This window comes from Elephantulus edwardii, unplaced genomic scaffold (assembly GCF_000299155.1).
Source record: "Elephantulus edwardii isolate Elephantulus edwardi_28Jun2011 unplaced genomic scaffold, EleEdw1.0 scaffold00129, whole genome shotgun sequence".
Classification (NCBI taxonomy): domain Eukaryota; kingdom Metazoa; phylum Chordata; class Mammalia; order Macroscelidea; family Macroscelididae; genus Elephantulus; species Elephantulus edwardii.
Genome location: NW_006399879.1, coordinates 2,518,684 through 2,540,805, shown reverse-complemented (window position 1 = coordinate 2,540,805; position 22,122 = coordinate 2,518,684). Strand labels below are relative to the sequence as shown.

At 50.0% G+C, this 22,122-nt stretch overlaps 1 protein-coding gene across 1 annotated transcript in view; it reads right to left on the bottom strand.

Annotated features, from left to right (window-relative positions):
• Nucleotides 1-22,122, bottom strand: part of EVC (Ellis van Creveld syndrome) — a 107,405-nt gene that overhangs the window by 31,272 nt on the left and 54,011 nt on the right. The window contains exons 11-16 of the mRNA XM_006893642.1: nucleotides 21,979-22,116; nucleotides 15,402-15,560; nucleotides 10,857-11,073; nucleotides 10,012-10,160; nucleotides 8,433-8,531; nucleotides 7,022-7,234 (exon numbers count right to left, since the gene is read on the bottom strand). Of these exons, the coding sequence (XP_006893704.1) occupies nucleotides 7,022-7,234; nucleotides 8,433-8,531; nucleotides 10,012-10,160; nucleotides 10,857-11,073; nucleotides 15,402-15,560; nucleotides 21,979-22,116 (975 nt within the window). The remainder of the gene's footprint in view (nucleotides 1-7,021; nucleotides 7,235-8,432; nucleotides 8,532-10,011; nucleotides 10,161-10,856; nucleotides 11,074-15,401; nucleotides 15,561-21,978; nucleotides 22,117-22,122) is intronic.

The window sequence follows — 22,122 nt, the reverse complement described above, 5'->3', positions numbered from 1 at the left end:
TTTTTTGCTGAAACTGAGGAGGACCTGATGCATCTGCTGCAGAAGGTCAAGGGCTGAAATATGGACTGAAGCTCAACATCAACGTCTTTAAGCTCCATCCACACTGTCTGTGGCATGTATCAGGAACCGGCTATGAAATAAATGAAACCCTTTGTAAAATTAAGGGGCTGTGGTGATGATGTGTGTAAAGTGTTGAGCTGCTACTTAAAAGACGAACGATCCAAACCCACAAGCTGTTCCTTTGGAGAAGGAGGGGCAATCTTCTCTGGCAAAGGTGTGCAGCTTTGGCAACTCAATGGTGGGGCTCTGTCAGTCAGAATCCACTCCATGACCATGAGTTTATTGCAGGAAGATTTGAAGATCTGCTTCAAGTGAAGACCACAGCCCAGCACAGATGGGGATACCCTTGATCAGAATCCACGTGAGGGAAATGGGCTTTGATTCCAGGGTAGAAAACCTTCCGGTTTGCTGTGAATGGTTTTGTTCTTTTTCTTCTGATAACAAAGATTCCTCTCAACTACAGAAAGCTCATTTATTATTTTTCCATCATTGAAGAAATAAGGAAATCAGAAGACTATCTCGATCTCTAATTATCTTGCTTTAGACACTTAATTACTTAACTACTTCATTTAAAGCTATTAAGGAATCAACCAGCAAGTGGATTATGCCATGGACACCTTGCGAAGAGTCTGCTGACTGCATTGATCAGCTGATGAGGTCATTAGCTCTTCTGGCTGCCTCTTGCCTGTAGCATTTCTCTTGAAGAGCTTCCCCTAAGTAGAGGAAAACGCACACCCTACGCACAAACACAAATGAAACAAGTGACAATAAAGATCAGAAAGACCAAGGAAGCGATGCCTTGAATTGTGAGGACGGTGAAGACTCCTAACTGTCCGATGGTCTGGCAATCTGTCCTGGGGAAAGTGCAGCCCAAGTGCTTCTCAGAAATCAGGAGGGAGAGACTCTGTGGATCATAACAAACTGTGGCTGACTCTGAGAAGAATGGGAATCCCAGACACTTGATTGTGCTAATGAGAAACTTATACTTGGACCAGAAGGCAGTCGTCAGAACAGAGCAAGGGAACACTGCATGGTTCAAAATTGGGAAGGGTGTACACCAGGGCTGCATCCTGTCTCCATACCTTTTTAACCTGTATGCAGAACAGATTATCCGGGAGGCTGGGCTCTATGAGGAGAAACGTGGGGTCAGGACTGGAGGAAGATTCACTAACAATCTGTGTTATGCAGATGGCACAATCCTGCTTGCTGAAACTGAGGAGGTCCTGAAGTGCTTGCTGCAGAAGGTCAAGGACTGCAGCCTTCAATATGGATTGAGGCTCAATATCAAGAAGACAAAGATTCTCACCACTGGGACAATGGATGGTAAAGAGTTCAAGATTATTAACAGCTTTAGTTTGCTTGGCTCCACAGTCAACACTCTTGGCACCAACAGCCAAGAAATTAAAAGACGTATTGTGATGTGAAAGTCTGCTGTCAGAGACCTCTCCAAAGTCCTGAAGGGCAACAATTTCAGTCTGGAGACTGAGGTACACCTTATACAGGCCATGGTATTTGCAATCACTTGCTTTGCTTCAGAGAGGTGGACAATGACTAGGGAGGCTAGAAGGAGAAGTGATGCTTTTGAGCTGTGGTGCTGGAGAAGAGTATTGAATGTACCATGGACTGCTAAGAAAATGAACAGGTTCATCCTGGAGAGGGTTAAACCAGGCTGCACCTTGGAGGCAAGGATTCTGAAGCTTCCTCTGACATACTTTGGGCATGTTGCAAGGAGAGACCAGTCCTTGGAGAGGGATGTCATGGTTGGGAGGATGGAGGGACAGCGCAGGAGAGGAAGACGCTCTATGAGGTGGATTGATTCAGTGGCTGGGGTAATAATAATGGGGGTAGGTGTGTCAGAGATGGTGAGATTGGCACAGGATAGAGCAGGGTTTAGGGCTGTTCTACACAGGGTCACAGTGAGTGACGGGCGACTCGATGACACTTAACAACAATTATCAGGAGGGAGCCTGGGGAAGGACATCAGGTTTGGGGTAGTGGAGGATCAGTGAAAAGGAGGAGGACCCTCAAAGAAGTGGACTGACCCAGCCGAGGCGGTGAGGATGGCACAGGATTGGGGGGCATTTCATCCTGTCCTGTGTGGGACTCTGTGGGTCAGAACTGGTCCCATGAAAGCACCTGACAACCACAACATGCACAGCCTGACAGTCACCTAAATGACTAAGAAATGTAAGCAGAAGGTTAGAGAGGAACCAGAGGTGGTCTGTGTAGTTATTTTATCAGAGCTTCGTGTCTGAGCCTCTTCAAGGTCAAAGAGAAAATGATGGGATTATTGGAAGGACATCGTATGGAAAGATTTCCCTCACAGGAACTTGGTGGGTGCTTTGACCCCTGTGTTTCAGACATGCAGTTGGGGTTCTGAGACCCTCAGCGAGCTGTACAGAGTCAGAGTTGTGAGGATGGCTAGCTGGCGGGAGCCACCCCTGAACTCAGGTGCTCACCCTGGCTCAAACCCAGGACTGCATCTTCCAGGGTGAGTGGTCTTCCGACAACACCTCCAGCCAGGTGGCCCACATCAGAGGCCTGCCAGACTCCTCAGGGAGCTTCCTAAACTGTGACGCCAGAGGCTAAGAATGAACCAAGTGAACTAAACTCATCACTGTCAAGTCCATTCTCACTCAGTGGGGACCCTCAGCTGGGCTTGCAAGGCTGTAAACCCTCCTGGGAGCAGACAGCACCGTCCGTCCCCCAGAGCAGTGGCTGCTGGATTTGAACTTCCAACCTTTCTGCGAACAGCCCACAACGTAACCAGGCCACTGCGCACCAGGCCTCCTATGTGAATTAGACAGTCTGGGGAAATGAATCGGGCCCAGGGCTTGGCATGAATAAGATGACTTTAGCTTTCTTTAGGACAATCGGAAGGAAATGGATCAGAAGACTCCGGGATGATTTGTATTATTCTGGCTGGCCACAGTGCAGGCTTTTAGTACCTAGTACATCCCACCAGTGCCCTGGTGACGCAGTCTCTAGCAGTGCTACTAACCCAAAGACAATGTGGTTTGAACCCACGAGCTGCTCTGTGGGAGAAAAATGGGCAACTTCCTACAGTGCAATTTACAGTCTTCGGTAATTAAACTCCCATCGTACAGTCAGCACTGAGTCGGTTGTGACTCTGCAGCGAGGAGAAGGAGAGTTATTATTACATTCCAGGTCCCGGATTTCAAATAACCAAGAAATCAAGTTCACTGCCGTGCGCTTGGTTTTGACTCAGAGTCTCTATAGCACAGGGTGGACCTGCACTCCCCTGCCCCTGCCAGGGTTGCTGAGGCAGTAAATTGTTAAAGAAGTAAACGGCCTCTTCTTTCTCACATGGAGTTATTAAATACGTGGTTGCTGTTGTTATGTGCCGTCACGTCACCTGTGACTCATAGGGGCCCTATGTACAACAGTCCAAAACCTTGCTCTAGCCTGTGCAAATCTCACTGTCTCTGATGTACCTACCCTTATTTCCCCAGTCACTGAATCAATCCACCTCATAGAGGGTCTTCCTCTCTTGTGATGTCCCTCTACCCTCCCAACATGACGTCCCTCTCCAAGGACTGGTCCCTCCTTAGAACATGTCCAAAGTATGTCAGGCGAAACCTCAGAATCCTTGCCTCCAAGGAGCAGTCTGGTTCACTCTCTCTAGGATGAACCTGTTCGTTTTCTTAGCAGTCCATGTTATATTCAATACTCTCTCCAGCACCACAGTTCAAAGGCATCAATTCTCCTTCTATCATCCCTAGTCATTGTCCAGCTCTCTGATGCATAGCAAGTAATTGCACATACCATGGCCTGTATCAGGCACACCTTAGTCTTCAGACTGACATCATTACTCTTCAGTATTTTGGAGATGTCTCTGACAGCAGACTTTCCCAATGCAATTTGTCTTTTAATTTCCTGGCCACTGGTACCAAGAGTGTTATAAGTTCAATCTGAAGCTAAGGAAATGTAATTCAAATCCATGGGAACAAAAATTTGACCTCGAGTCTCTGCCATCTGAATTTCAAAGCATCTCAGGAACAGGTCTGAGGCCTAGAACACTAATGAGCAAAGACCAGATAAGCTGTGGGAGGATATCAATAACATAATCCAGGAAGAATGCAGGGGTCAGCACACAGAGAGAGGAGGAAGCAAATACCAAGGTGGATGTCAGAAAGGACTCTGAATATTTCACTAGAGCACCAAGAAGCCTATGCAAAAGGAAGAAATCAAGAATTTAAGGAGCTGAACAGAAGATTTCAAAGGTCAGCACAGGAAGGCAAAGTAAAATATTATAATGAAATGTGCAAATAGCTGGAGTCAGAAAATCAAAGGGGCTGACCTCGCTCAGCATTTCTTAACCTGAAGAAATTGAGGAGCAAATGCAAACCCTGAGTTGCAATCCTTAAGGATGCTTTGGACTGAATATTAAATGATCCAGGAAGCAGTAAAAGAAGATGGAAAGAGTATACAGAGTCATTGTCTCAAAAGGAATTGGCGGACACAGAAGAATGAGCAAGAGCCTGTTGGTGATGCAGGAAGATGTTCAAGCTGCTCTGAAAAAATTGGCAAAAACAAACAAACAAACAAACAAACAAGGCCCCAGGAATTGATGGCGTACCAACTGACATATTTCAACGAACAGATGCTGCCCTGGATGTGCTTACCAGGTTGTGTCAAGAAATCTGGAGGACAACCTCCTGGCCAACTGTCTGGAAGAGATTTATATTTGTTCCCATCCTAAAGAAAGGTGACTCAACAGAGTGTGGAAATTATCAAACAATATCATTAATATCATATGCAAGCAAGATTCTGCTGAAAATTATCCAAAAAAGACTGGAGTAACATGTCAACAGAGAACCGTCAGAAGTGCAGGCTGGATTTAGAAGAAGTATTGGTACTAGGGATATTATAGCTAATGTTAGATGGATCTTGGACGAAAGCAGAGGGAACCAGGGGAATGTCTATCTGTGTTTCATTGACCATGTAAAGACTTTTGACTGTGTGGATCACAACAAACTGTGGCTGACTCTAAGAAGAATGGGAATCCCAGAACATTTGATTGTGTTAAATGAAACCTCTCCATAGACCAAGAGACAACTGTCTAAACAAAACAAAGTTTAAAATCAGAAAAAGTGTGCATCACCTTTCTATCTATTCTTAATATCTATTCCATTTATATGTTGAATAACTCATTTAAGAAGCTAGATTATATGAAGAAGAAAGTGACATCAGGATTGGAGGGAGACCCAACAACCCGCACTATGAAGATGACACAATCTTAGTCTCAGAAACTGAAGAAGATGTGAAACATTTCCTTCAGGAGATCAAAGACCACACAGTCTTCAATATGGATTACATCTCACCACTAAGAAAACAAAAGTCCTCACGACTGGGCCAATACGTAACATTGTGACAGACGGAGAGAAGCTTGAAGTTGTCAATGATTTCATTTTGCTTGGATCCACAATGAACACCCTGATACCAGCCGTCAAGAAATCAAAAAGGAAGCTGTACTGAGCACATCTGCTGACAAACATCTCCCCAAACAAGCCACTGGCTTCTAAAGTCGGTGCCCATCAGCGTCCACTTCCAGGACTTGAAGGGCACTGGTACGTTCACTCATAGCAACCCCCTGGGTCCACAGGAATGGAAGAAGGAGGCACACCACAATGAAGAAACAGGCTGAGTGTGGACACGTTCTGTCAGCACTGTCCACCTAGCACGCACGGATGTACTGATAAGCAGAAAAGGGTTTGTTGGCTCGAGGAGCAGGGAGTCATGAGGACCCCTGGCTTATTAACATGGCCCCATGGGGGGCTGAGGCTGAGTGAAGGGCCCAACTCCGGAGTTTGTGGCTAACACCCTTTGAACTTAGCCACGATGGCTGGCGATGAGCTGACCTGAGCCCAGCCGGATGAAGAGGAGCTGACCTATGCTGGCGGCTATGGTCAGCTGCTGTAACCTGAGGGCTTGTTCCGGACGGGACTTTGCTCGTAGATGGAGATGTTCAAAGTTTCCAAATTAAACAGAAGATCCTTCGGCAAAGGGGATATGCTTGTTCCCTCAGAGTTCTTGGCTTGATAGGATCAGTGCTGTTGTATATGGGACACTCTGAGTCACAAGAGAATGGCATATAACAACAACAACAATAACAAAAGCACATTATTTCTACATTTTTCTCTCTACAATTGCATGACATCACATATTCGACTCAGGGGTATTAAGTTTGTTGTCTTGTGCCATTTTTACCACGAACATGTCTGCATTTTCCCGCACTCCTAACACTGCTCTACACCCCCCAGCAAAGGCTTCCCCCTGTACCCCCAAGCAAAGACTCCCCCTGCACCCAAGCTCTGTGCTCACGACAGGCTTTGGCTGCTGCTTTTTCTCAATGGGTCAACCTAAAACATTACCCACTGACTTCCTGGCTTGGGAGCTGGGGATCCTGGCTCTCTTACCCCAGTCCCTGGGTAGGTTACTGTCAAAGCTGACAGCAATGACACCAGTGTAAGGTCTAGAACAGGAAATGCAAGATGCTCGAGAGAGAATCTCCCATGATGCACCACGTGTGCCCCAAACAGTGACTACACTCTGTTCAAAATGCAGTGGGACATGCTGACTGGACCCTGCCTGGGGACACAGTGACTGGACCTTGTCCTAGGACATGTTGTCCAGACCCTGCTGTGGGTCATGCTAACCGGATCCTGTCCTGTCACCCGCGCTATCCAGACCCTTCTGTGGGACATGCCAACTGGACCCTGTCCTGTCACACGCTGTCCAGACCCTGCTGTGGGACATGCTAACCGGACCCTATGGGACATGCAGACTGGATCCTGTCCTGGGAAGTGCTGTCTCGACCCAGTCCTGGGAAGTGCTGACGGGACCCAGTCCTGGGAAGTGCTGGCTGGACCCTGTGGAACATGCTGACCAGTCCCCACTGTGGGGCACACCGAGGGGACCCCAGCAGAGGACAGCTCACCTGCTTCTCTTGATCCCAGGCCTCCAGGAAGAGCTTCCACTGCTGTTTCCGGAAACGGTCAGACGTCCCCAGCTGCCGGGCGGTGTCCTCCTGGACCTCCTGTCTCAGGTATTCACGCTCTTCCTGGGGGAGGCTTGTCATGTCTGAGAGCGTCTGAAGGAAAAGGATGTCCACAAGCTTCTGGAAGCTTCTGATGGTGCTATGATACAGCTCCTGAGGCCAAGAACCACCACGGATTAAACAAGTCCACCCAGAGATAGACTGAAGCCCCACTGTCTGCACCTGCAGATATGATTTGGTGTGGACATGGGGCTTGGTGCTGGGCCTGCAAGGTCTTCGCACTGTAGGGGGCCCTACAGACAATCCTTCCTGATCATAAAAGGAACAGAAAAGACACAGAGACACAGAGTGAAGACAGAAGCTATATGAGAACTCACCAAAAGGAACAGGACGCCAGAGACTGCTTTACGCGAGGAGAGAAGTGGCATAAGGAACCACTGTGTGGTCCGAACCCTTGATTTAGACTTTTACCCCAAGAACTGTGGTGTTTCTATGACAGCACCTCCCCCCTCCCCCCAAACTGTCTCGGCAGCCAGGAGGCTTCTTCGAAGCACGGAGAGGCTTTGTTCCATGTTCTGTGAGCAAGCTTCCAAGAGGGGCCGATCCCCGGAGAAGGTGTCATCCTGGGCCAAGTGGATCTAAACTTTGTCTGACTCTCCGCCATCCTCCCAATCTCTCTCTGCTGAAGTCCTTTGCACTCACAGTGTCTTCCTCTCCTTCGCAGACCCTCCGTCTTTCCAAGCATGTGGTCCCCTTCCAAGGACTGGTCCCTCCTGACCACATGTCCAAGGTCTGTGAGATAAAGACTCAAAATTTGCTGCTTCTAAGGAGGTGGTAAAATACAGGGTGAGAAAAAAGAGAAGAAGAGAAGAGAAAGAGAGAGAAAGAAAGAGAAGGAGAGAGAGAAAGAAAGAAAGAGAGAGAGAGAGAGAGAGAGAGAGAGTGAGGGAGAGAGGGAGGGAGGGAGGGAGGGAGGAAGGAAGGAAGGAAGGAGGAAGGAAGGAAGGAAGAAAGGAAGAAAGAAAAGGAGGAAGGCCCTTAACTAGATGGATGATAGACACTGACAGCAACATGGCAACCCTCTGAAGCAGGAACAGACTGAACAAGCTCTTACAAGAGGGAGTGGAGGGAAAGGATTTGAGGGAAGAGACTGCAGAGCACCCCTGAACCGGCTGGGGCCTCCAGTGTGACCAGACCTGCTTCCCGTGTACCGTGTGGACAAGGGGAGCATTGACGGGACTGCTTGGGGTCACACACCTGTGATGCCAGGACTGTAGCTGAGCCTGGGGCTCAGGAACGTAACCTCACATGCACAGACCTCAGGGCACTTGTGGGCAGAAGGCACCCTCACCTGGCAGAGCCCGGCCAAGGCCTCCGTGATCCTGACGTCTTCTCCTTCCTCCAGGTAACTCCGTGTCAGCCGCTGCCTCTCTAGGATCCCATGAAACGCCTGTGGGGGAATCAGGACCTGAGTCCTCCTGGGGCCCCGAGGGGGGCTTACTACATTTCTTTCCAGAAGATTCTCCCCCAAGGACCTTGCCCGTCAGATGGTAAGGGTGTTCACCTGATTTACCCCTAAGGAAATGACACATGGAACTGTCTGGCATCCGTCCATCCCTTTGATCATGTATCCATTTATACACCAATCCATCCATGTACCCATCCATCCATTCAATCACCCGTCCATGCCTCCATTTATACACCAATCCACCCATGTACCCCTTCATCCACTCAATCACCCGTCCATGCTTCCATTTATACAACAATCCATCCATCTACCCATCCAATCACTCAATAACCCATCCATGCCTCCATTTATACACCAATCCACTCATCTACCCCTCCATCCACTCAACCATCTATCCTTGCATCCCTGCATCTACCCACTCAACCAACCATCTAACCATTCATTCAATATTCTGTACATCCATCCACCCACCCATCTATCCACGCATGCATTTATACATTAATGTAGCCATCCACCCACCCAGTTGTCCATCATTCCATTGATCTATCCATCCATTCATTTATACATTAATCTATCCATCTACCTATCCATCCACCCACCCACACATCCATCAGTCCATGTATTTAAACACTACTCTATCCATTCTTCCAACCAACCATCAATCCATTCATGTGTTTATATACTAATCATCCATCCATTCACCCAACCATCTATCCATCCATGATTTATACACTAATTTATCCTTCCATCTGCCCAACCTTTAATCCATCCATCCATCCATCCATCCATCCATCCATCCATCTATCCATCCATCCATCCACTTATCCTTCCACCCATCTATTCATCTAATCATCCACCAAATCATTTGTTCATTAATTTTTAATCCACTCATTTGTCCACCCACTCATTCATTTGCTCATTCTTTCCCCCTGCTGCCCCAGTGCACACTAATTTATTCTCCTTCTGGAGGGTGACATCAGCTTCCTGTGCTCCTGCCAGTGTCCTTCCCAGTCAAAACCACCTCTCTGTCTTGTCACAGGTGGTGTGACTTTTCCTAAGTAATGGAGGCCCACTGACCATCACCCAGGCTGGCCCAAGAGCAGGGGCAGGCACTGCAATGTTCAGTCAATCTGGGCCCCTCCAAGTGGACTCTCCCGTCTAAGTGTTATGACTGTTACACTGATTACTAGTTACCAACAAGGATGTTGTGGGGACACAGAGCTAAGGATGTGTCTAAGTTTGCTGGGCAGACACATGGGAGATGAAGGGTGATCGCATATTGATTGTGTCAGGACTCCCCATCTCTCGCACATGGTGAGGGAACAAAGCCACGTCCAGCCCCCTCAGGGTTATACCCAGCCACAGCACCTTGGACATGGGTAGGGAAGCCCTGCCCAGCCCCCCGCAGGGCTAGTCCCAGCCACAATGCCTTGGACATGGATAGGAGTCAGGGACAGGTCACCTTGAGGAAGTCATCCGGGTCAGTGGCCATCTGAGTCTCAGTCAGGAAGACTCTGTGCTCCTCTTCCTGGACCACCCAGAGCCTGCTCATCACTTCCGCCTGGCCTTGCAGTGACATCCTGACCAGGTCTGTGCCCCTCTGGACAAACTCTGCAGTGGGAGGCAGAGCACAGCATCACAGCTCACCCCTCAGCCCATCCACAGCAGCTGCAGCCCCCCGCAGTGACAGGGCACATGCCACACTTGTAGTTCTGTCCTGCAGGGTAGTCCGGGAGGGGGGGTGTCCTGGCCCTCCAAAGCCATAGGTCCTCTGTCACTTGAAGGTACCCCCCCCAACTAGTCTTGGGTCCAAGGCTTCATTGGCTGCTGTGCAGAGCTGATGGCCCCATGAAAAATGAAAGCAGAACACACTCACTGCCTCTGAGCAGACTCAGATATGCGGCCACCTTCCGTGTGTTTCCCGGGTGTAAATCTTAATGGGAGAGATTGCCTCCTCTTTCTCCCAGGGAGCAGCTGGCGGAGTTGAACTGCTGACCCTTCTGCTAGCACCCAGCACATAACCCACTCCACCACCATGCTGACATGTTGTTGTTATTGTAGACTGTTGAGGCACAATCAATGCACAGGCTGACCCTCCAGCAGGCTTTCAGAGGCAGTTAATTGTACGGGAGGAGACTGCCTGTCTTTCTCCTGCAGGGCACCTGGTGGATTTGAACCGCATACTTTTGTTTTGGCAACACAGCTCTTTACCACTAGGTCACCAGAGCTGACTATGCTGACATGACCAGAACATGAACAAGAGACATTGTCCTGGAGAAGGGTGGCGAGGCTGCCCCCTGCCCTCACCCCGGCTGAAGAGCTCGGCCTCTTCCCAGAAGGCCTTGTGCTGCTGGGCCAGCAGCTCTTCCGTCTGCTGTCCACTCAGCTGGCCCTGCACCACCAGCAGCTCCAGGCCATGGGAGATGGCCGCCAGCCGACACTTGGCCTCTTCCTGGATCTGCAGCTTCAGGAATTCCATCACTTTGGCCATGTGCTCGCGGGCCAGGGTCCTCTCCAGGATGTCCTGGTGCAGGGCAGAGACAGAGACAGTGAGCTGGGGTGTCCCAGCCTGTGCTCGGCCCCCAAACAACACTGCCCTCAAGTGGATGCCAATATCATTGGGTTTCTACGAAAACCCTTCTTTTTATCCAGTGAAGCTATTGGTAGATTTGAACCGCTGACTTTTTCGGTTATAAGTCCAATACGTAACCCACTGTGCCATGAGGGCTGAAGATCTGGCTAAGGCATGGCCTTCCACCTACCCCTGCTTCGAGCCGATGCCGTCTTGTATTGATCCCGTGGGACAGAGTAGAATTGCCCATTCCTAAACATCACGCCTCTGGAAACGATGTGCTTTGATCAATGTCGATCGTTGTAGAGGGGCTTCAGGCCTTTTGTTCATAGGGCCACTATGAGTCATGCTGGACTCGAAGGCAATCAACAACAACAATGGAGCAAGACACGTCATCTTTGTCCAGTGGTGTGACTGGTGGGTCTGAGCCTCTGGGCTGGAAGCTACTGCTTTAACCACTGCTCCACCAGGGGCCCTTACACACAGCCTTGGAGCTCTGACCACTGGCTCCAATCCAGGCACACCATGTCCTTCTGGGCAGAGCACAGGGGAAATCAGACAGACCTCTGTCCTGGGGTCCCAGGGGCACTCTGTCCTTCACACCAGCCTGCTGCTGACCCCTGGGCTGTCCGCCCAGTCTCACTGCCTTCCCCTCAGGATTCTCATCTACCTCTCCCCCCTTCACCGTGCCCGACTAAGAGCCCCCACAGTGACCTGCTCTACATTGTATTTCTGTCCTGGAGAAGCTTACACAATGGGAAGCCCAAGCTGGACAGTCCTGAGGACAAGGCCAAGGCTGGGTCACTCTGTCCCCTCTGCCCAGCCCAGCTTGGGAGGCACTAAGTCTGCTGAGCGTCTGAACACTGTCAACAGTGAGGGGACCCCCAGTGGACAGCAGAACACTGTGGCTCCTCCAGGAAGGCCACTTGACTAGCCCAACTGACCAAGGCTTTGAATTTTCCTTCTCATTCAACAACTGGTCTGACGATCCTCAGAGTGACCACTAGAGGGGGCAAGAGGACCAGCGCCCGAGGGCCAGGGGTGGACAGAGGATAGGGCAGCTCAGTCAGGGGGGTGGGGGCAGCTCAGTCAGGGGGATCGGGGTTTGTGGGACCACAACACACATCAATCTTGGAACTACACACACACACACACGGGGTCAGGGATAGTGGTATAAAGACCCTCATCATTCCTGGAACTATCACACACACACACACACACACACACACACACACACACACATCTGGGGCTGCAGTTCCAAGACACTCATCAATCCTGGAACTACACACGCGTGCGCGCGCACACACACACACACAGGCGTGCATGAGATGAAGAGGGCGGCATGCGCCCCCAAACAAGGCTCAGGAGGCAGGGAGGGGTGGGGGGGAAGGACAAGTGGAAATGGGACATCCACAGCGGGCCTGGGAAGAGTGCTGTCACATTGAGGGGATTGTAATCTATGTCCTGAAACGGTGTCTGCACTCTTGACTCGCCAATCCACGTGTTCGGCAGACTTTGACCTGAACCACAACAAAACCTTCAAAACAACCGCCCAGACAAACCCGGGGTGAGGGCTGGGGCCGGATAGGGTGGGCCGTCCTGGTGTAACCTGGTGAGTCCACTGAAAAGCCCGTGCAGGCCCCTGGTCAGGAGGGAGGGCCCACATCTCTGTGGTTAATGTCAAGGCAAGATGGAGGTGGGGTGTGCGTGAGCAAGGTTGGGGGGGAGAATGGGCATCACGGCAAGGGCCAGGAGAACTGTGGCCCCAGCTTTGTGGCTGCCCAGCCCTGACCAGCTGATTTGCTGGGCCAGGGCCTCAGTTTCTGCGGGTGTAAAATGAGTCGACCAGTTGCCCGTCAAGTCTGTGCTGGCTCCTGGGGACCCCGGCTGGGCGGAGGAGAACTGCACCCCGCAGGGTTTGCCTGGGTGAGTTTCCAGATCACCAGGCTTTTCTTGTGAGGCTCCGTTGGGTGGACTCAAACCTTTGACCTTTAGGTTAGCAGCCGAGCGTCTTAACCATTTGCCTCACTCGGGGGCCCTTCACAGAGGGGAGGGAGCTCTGGGTGTCCAGGAGCTGGACTGCTGACCAGGCCACACCTCAGGGGTGATCCGAGTCCACCAGTGGCCATGCAATCTCCTCCCGAGAGATGGACAAGCCCAGAGACCCACTGGGGTCACTACGCGGCTCCCACTTGATGGCAATGAGTTGACTTGAGTTTGAGTTTTAAAAGGGTGGGTGTCTCTGAGAGGATGACAGACGTTTGGGGTTTACCTGAGGCCACCTTGGGAGAAAGGCCTGGGTGATCGATTTCTCACAATCAGCTTTTTCTGAAAACCTTACCGAGTCCACACACGGGGTTCACACACGGGGTCTGCACGGGGTAGGACAGACTCTGTGGAAACTTTCTTAAAGGACTAACTGATAGGGTTGTGGGAAGATTAACAAGTTCAAGTATAGTAAGTTAAAATGTGTCAGGTCTTTAAAATGATAGCCAAGCATAGTGGCTATTATGAGTCAAGTACGGCTCACAGAGACCCTACAAACAACAGATCTGAGCCCCGTCCTGTCCGGTGCCCTCCTCACCATCTGGCACACGGGGCCCATTGCTGCGGTCACTGTGTCAGACCTTCTGGCTGAGGGGCTTCCTCTCTTTCACTGACCGTCCCTCCCCAAGGAACAGCCTCTCACAGAAGGTGCCCACCAATGGCTATTTTCATGATGTTTTAATGAAAGCTTTCCTATCTTTCTTGGACATGCCAGATGATTCAAAGGATCTCGCGGATCCCCTTTCACGGTTCCTCCAATTTTAGGGTCCAGCTGTCCAATCAGAAATGCTCGGACTCCAGACCACGGGTCCAGCTTCCACGGAAGCAGGGTTTTGTATGATGTAATAGCCGTTGAACTAAACAAGGGTTGTGTATGTTACAAAGGGAGCTCTGGTGGCCTAGTGGTGAGAAGCTGCACTGCAATCCCAAAGGCACCCAGTTCTAATCCTCTGGCTGCTCCTTGGGAGAAGGATGGACACTCTCCTCCCAGGTGGTTTACTGCCTCTGAAAACCCGCAGAGGGTCAGCTATGGGTCGGTTCTGACTGACAGCTCACAACAGCAACATATGTTACACACACCTCAACCTGCTGCCTTTGGCATTTCTACCCAAGTAAGAAACAAACAGCTGCGACCCCTCAGTGTTGGGGTTCTCTGAATCCCTGTGAGTGTGTGTAGCTCTCTGAAACCTCTGGACAGTCCAGTCTCCCCACTTCCAGGGCACTTGGGATCAATCCTTCCCTGCACGCAGACCTGGCATTCGGCACTTATCCTCTTGTGCCCTCTAGTGGCCGCTCTGACTACTGCCAGGCCAGCTGCTGAACTGGACATTACCAGGACCCAGGACCAGTCAAAACCTCAAGACTCAAGATCATTTAAAAAACAACTCCAGCTCAGTCAAAGCAACAGTCAAACCCTCAAGACTCAAGCTTACTTAAAAAAACTGAAGCTCATTCAACGCAACAGTCAAAACCTCAAGACTCAAGCTCATTCAAAAAACAACTCAAGCTCATTCAAAGCAACAGTCAAACCCTCAAGACTTAAGCCCATTGCCATCGGGTGATTTCTGACTCTCAGAGACCCTCCAGTGAGTTTCTGAGGCTGTAAATTGTCACCAGAGAATGCCCATCCCTCTCAGAGCTGATGGTAGATTTGAACCGCTGAAGAGTGGCATTTGAGTTAGTAGCCTAACTTCCTGCAGACTGTGCCACCAGAGCGCCCTCTACGGCCACATCAGGAAGGACAGCGCTCCGGTTATGCCAGTGAGTATCCACGTGTCTCCCCCAGTGCCTGGGCTGCACCTGGACTGGTCAAGCCTGACTCTCCAGGGCACCCAGCGTCAGGGTGTCTTAGGCTCCCCAGATAACTGCCCAGTGTGTCCAGCCTAGAGTGCCACCCACAGTCAGCCTAAGGCCACCAGCATCACCTGTCACCAAGCAGACGTGGACTCACAGGAGCCCTGTGTGTGGGTCAGAGCAGAACTGAGCTCCTCTGGGCCTCCAATGGCTGCTTTTCCAACAGCCGATAACCAGGCCTTTCTACCGAGGGACTTCTCTTAGCAGCAGAAGCTGCCACTGTTCGCACCACAATAACATCTCTATTGATTGATGAAGGCAATGGGCTGCGTTCCGCTGTGATATGGAGGGATTCTGCTAGCTGGTCTCCCAGGCTCCCCCAATCTTGGGATGCCACGCTTCTCCTGGGACACCTCTGTCCCCTCCCTGTCCCCTGTTACCAGAGCCTGAGCATCCTGAGATTCCCGCAGCAAGTCCTCGGCGTGGATCATTCTCTCCGTCAGAGTGAACATGAGCTGCTGGGCCCTGGAGCTGGAACACTTGAGCTGGTGGACCAGGAAGTGCTGGGTGTTCTCCACGTACTTCCAGAAGGCTTCCATCTGCGAGAGGAGGGGGATGAGGGGCGCCTTGTGAACAGGGCATGGCTTTATTTGGGGATTATGAGTCGCCCCTTATCTAGAACACAGGCAGACAATCGAGACAGCCTGGTGAGTTATTCCGGTGACAATGGCCTTCTAGAGAGCGCTCCTGTTCGGGTCCATTGTGGATGCTTCGAGGCGGCTTTTCAGCAAACACCACAGGCCTGCTGATAAGGCCAGGAAGCAAAGGCTGAGGCAGCTTAAAGACTCAGACAGGTCCTGATCGCTACAGGGCAGACACAGAACGGGACAATGGCCTTTCAGCTTTCGGGCCAAAGGAGGTAAAAAACGTTCAGAAAAGAAAGGCAGGAAGGCCACTGAAATGTGAGTTATTCCTGGAAAGAACAACGCGGCAGGGAGGGCACTGAGCATGAACAGTCTTCACATTATGCATGTAAAACCAGTTCTAAAAATACGACCGTGGGCCGGGGAGGGGTGATGGGGAGAGGAGGCTGAGAACGGGTAGATAATTCCTGCGTTCAATAAGCGAAGGGTAGGTCAATCTGAAATGAATAGATGATCAGACATTACGTGTATTGCAATGAACAGACTACACACTATGGATTAAATGGTTGTGGCGAGAAGAAAAGAGGGAAAAATTAATAAACAGAGATGGTAGGAGGAGGGGGCCTGCTGCGTCTTGCTGTTATGTGCTGCTGAGTCGACTATGGTCCGTAGAGACTGTGTGAACAAAGGCTCTGAACCCTGCCCTATCCTGAGCCAACCTCACCATCTCTGACATGCCTGACCCCATCGCCACAGGCACTGTGTCAAGCCATCTCATCCGGTGTCATCATCTCCTTGGCCCTCCACCCTTCCAAGTATGATGTCCTTCTCCAAGGACCAGTCCCTCCCCAGTCCAAAGTCTGTGAGATGGAGCTTCAGAATCTTTGCCTCCAAGGAGTAGCTTGGTTTCACCCTCTCCAGGATAGATGTTTGTTCTCTTGGCAGTTCATGGTATGTTCAAGACTCTTCTCCAACACCATAACTCGAAGGCATCAATTCTTCTGTCATCCTTAGTCATTGTCCAGCTCTCTGATGCATAGTAAGTAATTGTGAAGGCCATGGCTTGGATCAGGTGCATTTTAGTTGCTATATTAACATTGTTGCTCTTCAACACTCTGGAGAGGTCCCTGGCAGCAAACTTCCCCAATGCAATTAACCTTTTGATTTCTTAACTAGTGGTTTCAAGAGTGTTGATTGTGGAGCCAACTAAAAGCAAACTCAAAGTGTTAACAATCTCAGTCTCTTCTACATCTGTCATGATGCTGCCAATTGGCCCAGTGGTGAGAATCTTTGCTTTCTTTTTTTTTTTATAATTATATTTTATTAATTTTCATAAACATTTACAGAGATTTTGGGCTTCCACTCATTCATTGTTGCACTATTCTCTCTACCCTCCTCCCAGTTTGTTCTTGTCCAAATGCCACAGTGCTTGTCAAAGCCAGTTCTGATTAATCTTCTTTGTCAGTGTATCCTTTGCCATTCCCTATCACTCCTCCCTGAGAGAGACTTCACCCTGAGTCATAAGGAAAAGGGGACGGCGTATTCTCTTAGCTACTTCCTGCTGGAAAGGGACGCTGTGGGTTTCAGGGTGACTTTGCTTTCTTGATATTGAGCCTCAATCCACATTGAAGGCTACAGTCCTTGACCCTCTGCAGCAAGTGCTTCAGGTCCTCCTCAGTTTCATCAAGCAGGGTTGTGTCATCTGTATAATGCAGATTGTTGATGAGTCTTCCTCCAATCCTGATGCCGCATTCCTCCTCATAGAGCCCAGCCTCCCGGATAATCTGTTCCACATGCAGATTGAAAAGGTGTGGAGACAAGATGCATCCCTGACATCAGTCAATGTACTTAATGACTGAGAATCATTGTCTGAAAAAACTAAAATGCAATTGGTAAACTTTCACTCAAATAGATTAAAAAAAACTCCTAACAAAAAAGCCTTTTTTTTTTTTTTCCCCCCCCTTTTTTTTGAAGCTTTTCTCCCCTTCTTAATGGGAGCAGAACTGGGGATTGCAAGTGGCCGAGGATGTGGAGGGCTTGGCTTTGATCCTGAAGGAGACCTGGTGGTGCAGGGCTGAGACATTCAGCCACTAATAGAAAGTCTGATGCTTTGAATCTCCTTGATGCTCCACAGTGGAAAGGTGAGGCCGTCTGTTTCCATAAAGGTGCAGAGCCGAGGAGCCCCATGGGCGGTTCTACTTTGTCCTATAGGGTTGTTATGGTCAGAGATGACTCCACAACAGTGTTTGGGGTTTTGTTGTAATGTGAACCTGTGATCACTGTCGCTTCTCAGAGCTTCAGGAATAGATCTGCCGGGAACTTTCCTTTACAGTAGCAGGTATATGGCAGGTTCTGAGCTTCATGCATTTCAATTCTAGATATGCATGGATTGGGAGAGTAAAGCTCACATGGTTAGGTTTTCGACTATTAACCAAAAGGTTGGCAGTTCAACCCCACTCACGGGCACATCAGAAGAAAGGCTGGTGACCTGTTTCCCCAAACACAGCCTTGAACTGCCAGGGCAGAGCTCATACCTGCAGATTTCAGGACTGGGCATTGTCAGAGCACAGCCCACTCCTGCAGACAGATTCCAGGGTTGGGCACCGTCAGGGCAGAGCCTGCATCTGCAGAGAGATTCTGGAGATGGGCACTGCCAGGGCAGAGCCTGCACCTGCAGATTTCAGGGGCGGGCACTGTCAGAGCTGAGCCCTACCTGCTGGAACTGGCACCTCTCCAAATGCTTGGCCTCCATCTCCAGGGGTCTCATTCTCACTCAATGACCCCTTCATCGGCCACTTTTTAGCTGTTCCCATCAGCTTGGGGACTCCAGAGCTTTCTCTACCCTTAAGTTTGTCCCTTTCCCCCCCGCAACAGCTGATGTACTGTCCAGCTGTGGTAATGGAATGAGGACTGCTAGGGGTCAGTGGTGTTTTACCATTTGACTTCTTGTCTTCCATGATGGAGACTGAGGCTCGAGTCCTGGTCGAGCCAGCCCACGTACAGCTACCGGCATTCATCAGTGGAGACCGCATCCTGCTTTCACGGTGAACAAGTTTCAGCAAGTTTTCTGGTTAAGATACTACGAATAAAGGCCTGGTGACCTACTTCTGAAAAGCAGCTAATGACAAGCTGGGCTGGGAGATGTAGGATGGGAAAGGGGGTGTCCGCTCCTTGTTCCTTCTCAGTCACTCACTCACTGACCAACGAGCACAGCTAAGACCCCAGGACGCTGGATAGTGAGAGTATCAGAGAGTAGAGGTGAGGGGGAGAGGAAAGTGAGGACAGTAGAGAAGATGGGGAGTCGGCCCCCTAACATACTTTGGACATGTTGTAAGGAGGGACAGGTCTTTAGAGAGGGACATCATTCTTGGTAGGGTGGAGGGACAGCGCAGGAGAGGAAGACCCTCTATGAGGTGGATTGATTCAGTGACTGGGGTAATCGGGATGGGTGTGTCAGAGGCAATGAGATTGGCACAGGACAGAGCAGGGTTTAGGCCTGTTGTACATAGGGTCGCTATGAGTCGCAAACAAGTTGATGGCACATAACAACAACAACAACAACTCATATTCTTCAGGCATGTTGCCAGGAGAGGCTACCCTAGAAGAGGGACATGATCCTTGGGAAGGTGAAGGGTCAGCAGAAGAGAGGGAGGCCCTCAACCAGGTGGACTGACACAGTGACCGCTGCAATGGGCTCAAGTGTGTCAGAGATTGTGAGGATGGCACAGGGTAGGACAGGGTTCAGATCTGCTCTGTGTAGGGGCACTATGGGTCGTTCTTGACTCAATGGCACCTAACAACAAGAAGCAGCCACTCTAACTGGACATCTGTGGTCAAGGACCCCTCCAACATGCTACAGCGCGAGGAAGTCAGTTTAAAGACTAAGTGCCTGATCTAAGGCACGGCCTTTTCAATTGCATCATGTGCACCTGAAAGTTGGCCACTGAATAAGGATGACAAAAGAAGAAATGACGTCTTTGAGCTGAAGAACACTAAGTACCCCAGGGAGTGTCAAAAGAACAAGCAAATCTGTCTGGAAGGAAGTGTAACCAGAGTGCCCCTCAGAGGCGAAGATGGTTACACTTCATCTCATTTACTCTGGGCAAGAGGAACCAGCCGTTGGAGAGCGACGTCATGCTGGGAAAGGTCAGAGAGAGAGGGAGACCGTCCACAAGATGGACTGACACGGTGACTGTCACCACAGGCCTGAGCCGGACAGAGACGGTAACGACGGTGCAGGGGCGAGCCAGGCTGTGAGCTGTTGTTCACAGTGTCGCTATAAGCTGTCATTGACTTCACCCACAAGAAGAAGTGTCCAGGTCACCAGCTGTCGGCCAGTTCGCCATGCTGCGGTGGCTGGTGTGCGGCTGTAACGCTAGAAACTATACCCTGGTATCTTAAATACCAACAGGGTCCTCAGGGTGGACAGGTTTCAGCAAAGCTTCAGACTAAGCAGGGGGCCCGGCCAACTTGTTCTGAAATCACAGGCCTTTGAAAACCCAAGGACGAACGGAGGGATACGGTTGGACATAGTACCAGAAGGTGAGCTACTCAGGATGAAAGCACTGAAAACACAGCCGGGGAAGGGCTGCCTTTTCACCCTAGAATCTACTGTGACGATGCAGACGGAATAAAGCTTTCAGACAACGAAGGGCCTTCGTGGAGATTCCCATCACTTCATATACGTGTGAAAGGTGGACAAAGAATAAGGAAGGCTGGAGAAGAACTGAAGCCTTTGAGCTGTGGTGTTGGATAAGAGTCCTGAAAATCCCAAGGACTGACAAGAGAACAGAAAAAACCATCTTGGAAGAGGTGTAGCCAGGTACTCCTTAAAGGCATGGACGCGGAAACTTCGTGTCACATACTTCAGCATGTTGTCAAGAGGGTCCAGTCTCAGGAGAAGGTTTTCGTGCTTAGAACGTGAAGGAGAGGAAGACCCTTAACCAGATGAATGGACACCATCATGGCAGCAACGCGCTCAAGCCCAGCAGAGACGTGGTTGATGGTGCAGGAACACTTAGTATGGGGAGCCAAACTTCATACCAAATATTATATGAAAACCCTTGTTCAGGAATTGAAGGAATTACAAATTTATAAGTTAGGATTTCTCTTGTGACAGATCACAGAAAATGAGCTGTTTGTTCCCTGCAGACAAGAGACAGCTAGGCCCTCCCCTACAGAGGGAGTGTTACTACCTGTGAAATACTTCCTGAGCTAGATAGAGCATTAGGTTGACAATAGAGGAAAATTCGGCTTCATTTACAAGGAATTCTTTTTATGATGTGCTTCCCCTGATTATCAATAAATACACAGAGAAACATGGCTTGGGCCCTTCAGTGGAGAACTGCTGGCCCCTGTTTTATGCTCTCTGTTCTATCTCATTCCTGTCTGTCTGCCTCATTAATAATAATTATAAAAATACTTTACCCTCGGTCTGCAACAACTTAGCTATGTTGTTCACAGGGTCACAATGAGCAGGGTACCAGGCGACAGCCCCTAATAACATCAGCAGCTCTGGGGTGAAAAGAACTCCTTCCTGACTTGAGCCTACCATGCTTCTCTCTGTCTCAGTGAATGGGACACACGGAGTTAGCATCTGCTCACTCTTGGTCTCCGCAATCCCCTGGGCTGTGAGGATGTCCTGGGCGGGGCTACGTCCAAGCTCATTCTGAATGCCCATTGCCAAGAAAGGAAAGTAGTGATATACATGTTAGGCTGCTAATAGAAAGGTCATCAGTTCGAATCTACAGCTGCTCTGTGGGAGAGAGCTGGGTGGTCTCCTCCAGTTAGATCTGCATCCTTGGGAACTATGAAGGGCCAGCATGAGTTGTCACGGACTGGGTGGCAGTGGGTGTGGTTTGGTTTCTGGTGGGCAGTGCCTAATAACAGGCCTGGCACAGAGTGGGAGCTGAGAAATGCTGTTAAATAAATATTATAACAACAGAGAGGGACTGATCAGGACCCCAAAGAGAACACAGGGTCCTTCTGGGGAAAAACCATCCCCTCTAGAATTTAAAACAAGCATCTGTGGGGACACGAGGCCAGGAGGTGGAGAAGCCGGCAACTAGAGCTGACTGTATGCCCCATGCCCCTCACCCCAGAAATAATGACATCGATGGTTACACGGAGCTTTGAATGATAAAGAGATGAATCTGAAATTTAAACGAAGGGAATTCATTAAAAGGCTCCCTCTGTAATTCTTTGCTTCTGAAATCCTCCTCCTCTATCATGTCCCTTCAGAAGCTGGGCTCCTGCCTCCAGGGCAGGACGTTACAGGGAATTCAAGTCTAAAATCTGCTCTCATTATTGCAGCTTTCATCGAGCTTGTCCCAGAAACCGAGGCCCTTGTATGGAAAGGGAACCCATCACGTACGTTATCCATTAGTTGCTCCGAATAATCTCTCTCCCTCCTCTCCACATCAGCCAGGGTGATATAGTCAGAGTCACCGGACCCCAACATCTCTATGTTTGACAGCTTGGTCTGAAGTGCCTTTTCCAGTTCCTCCAAATCCTGGGG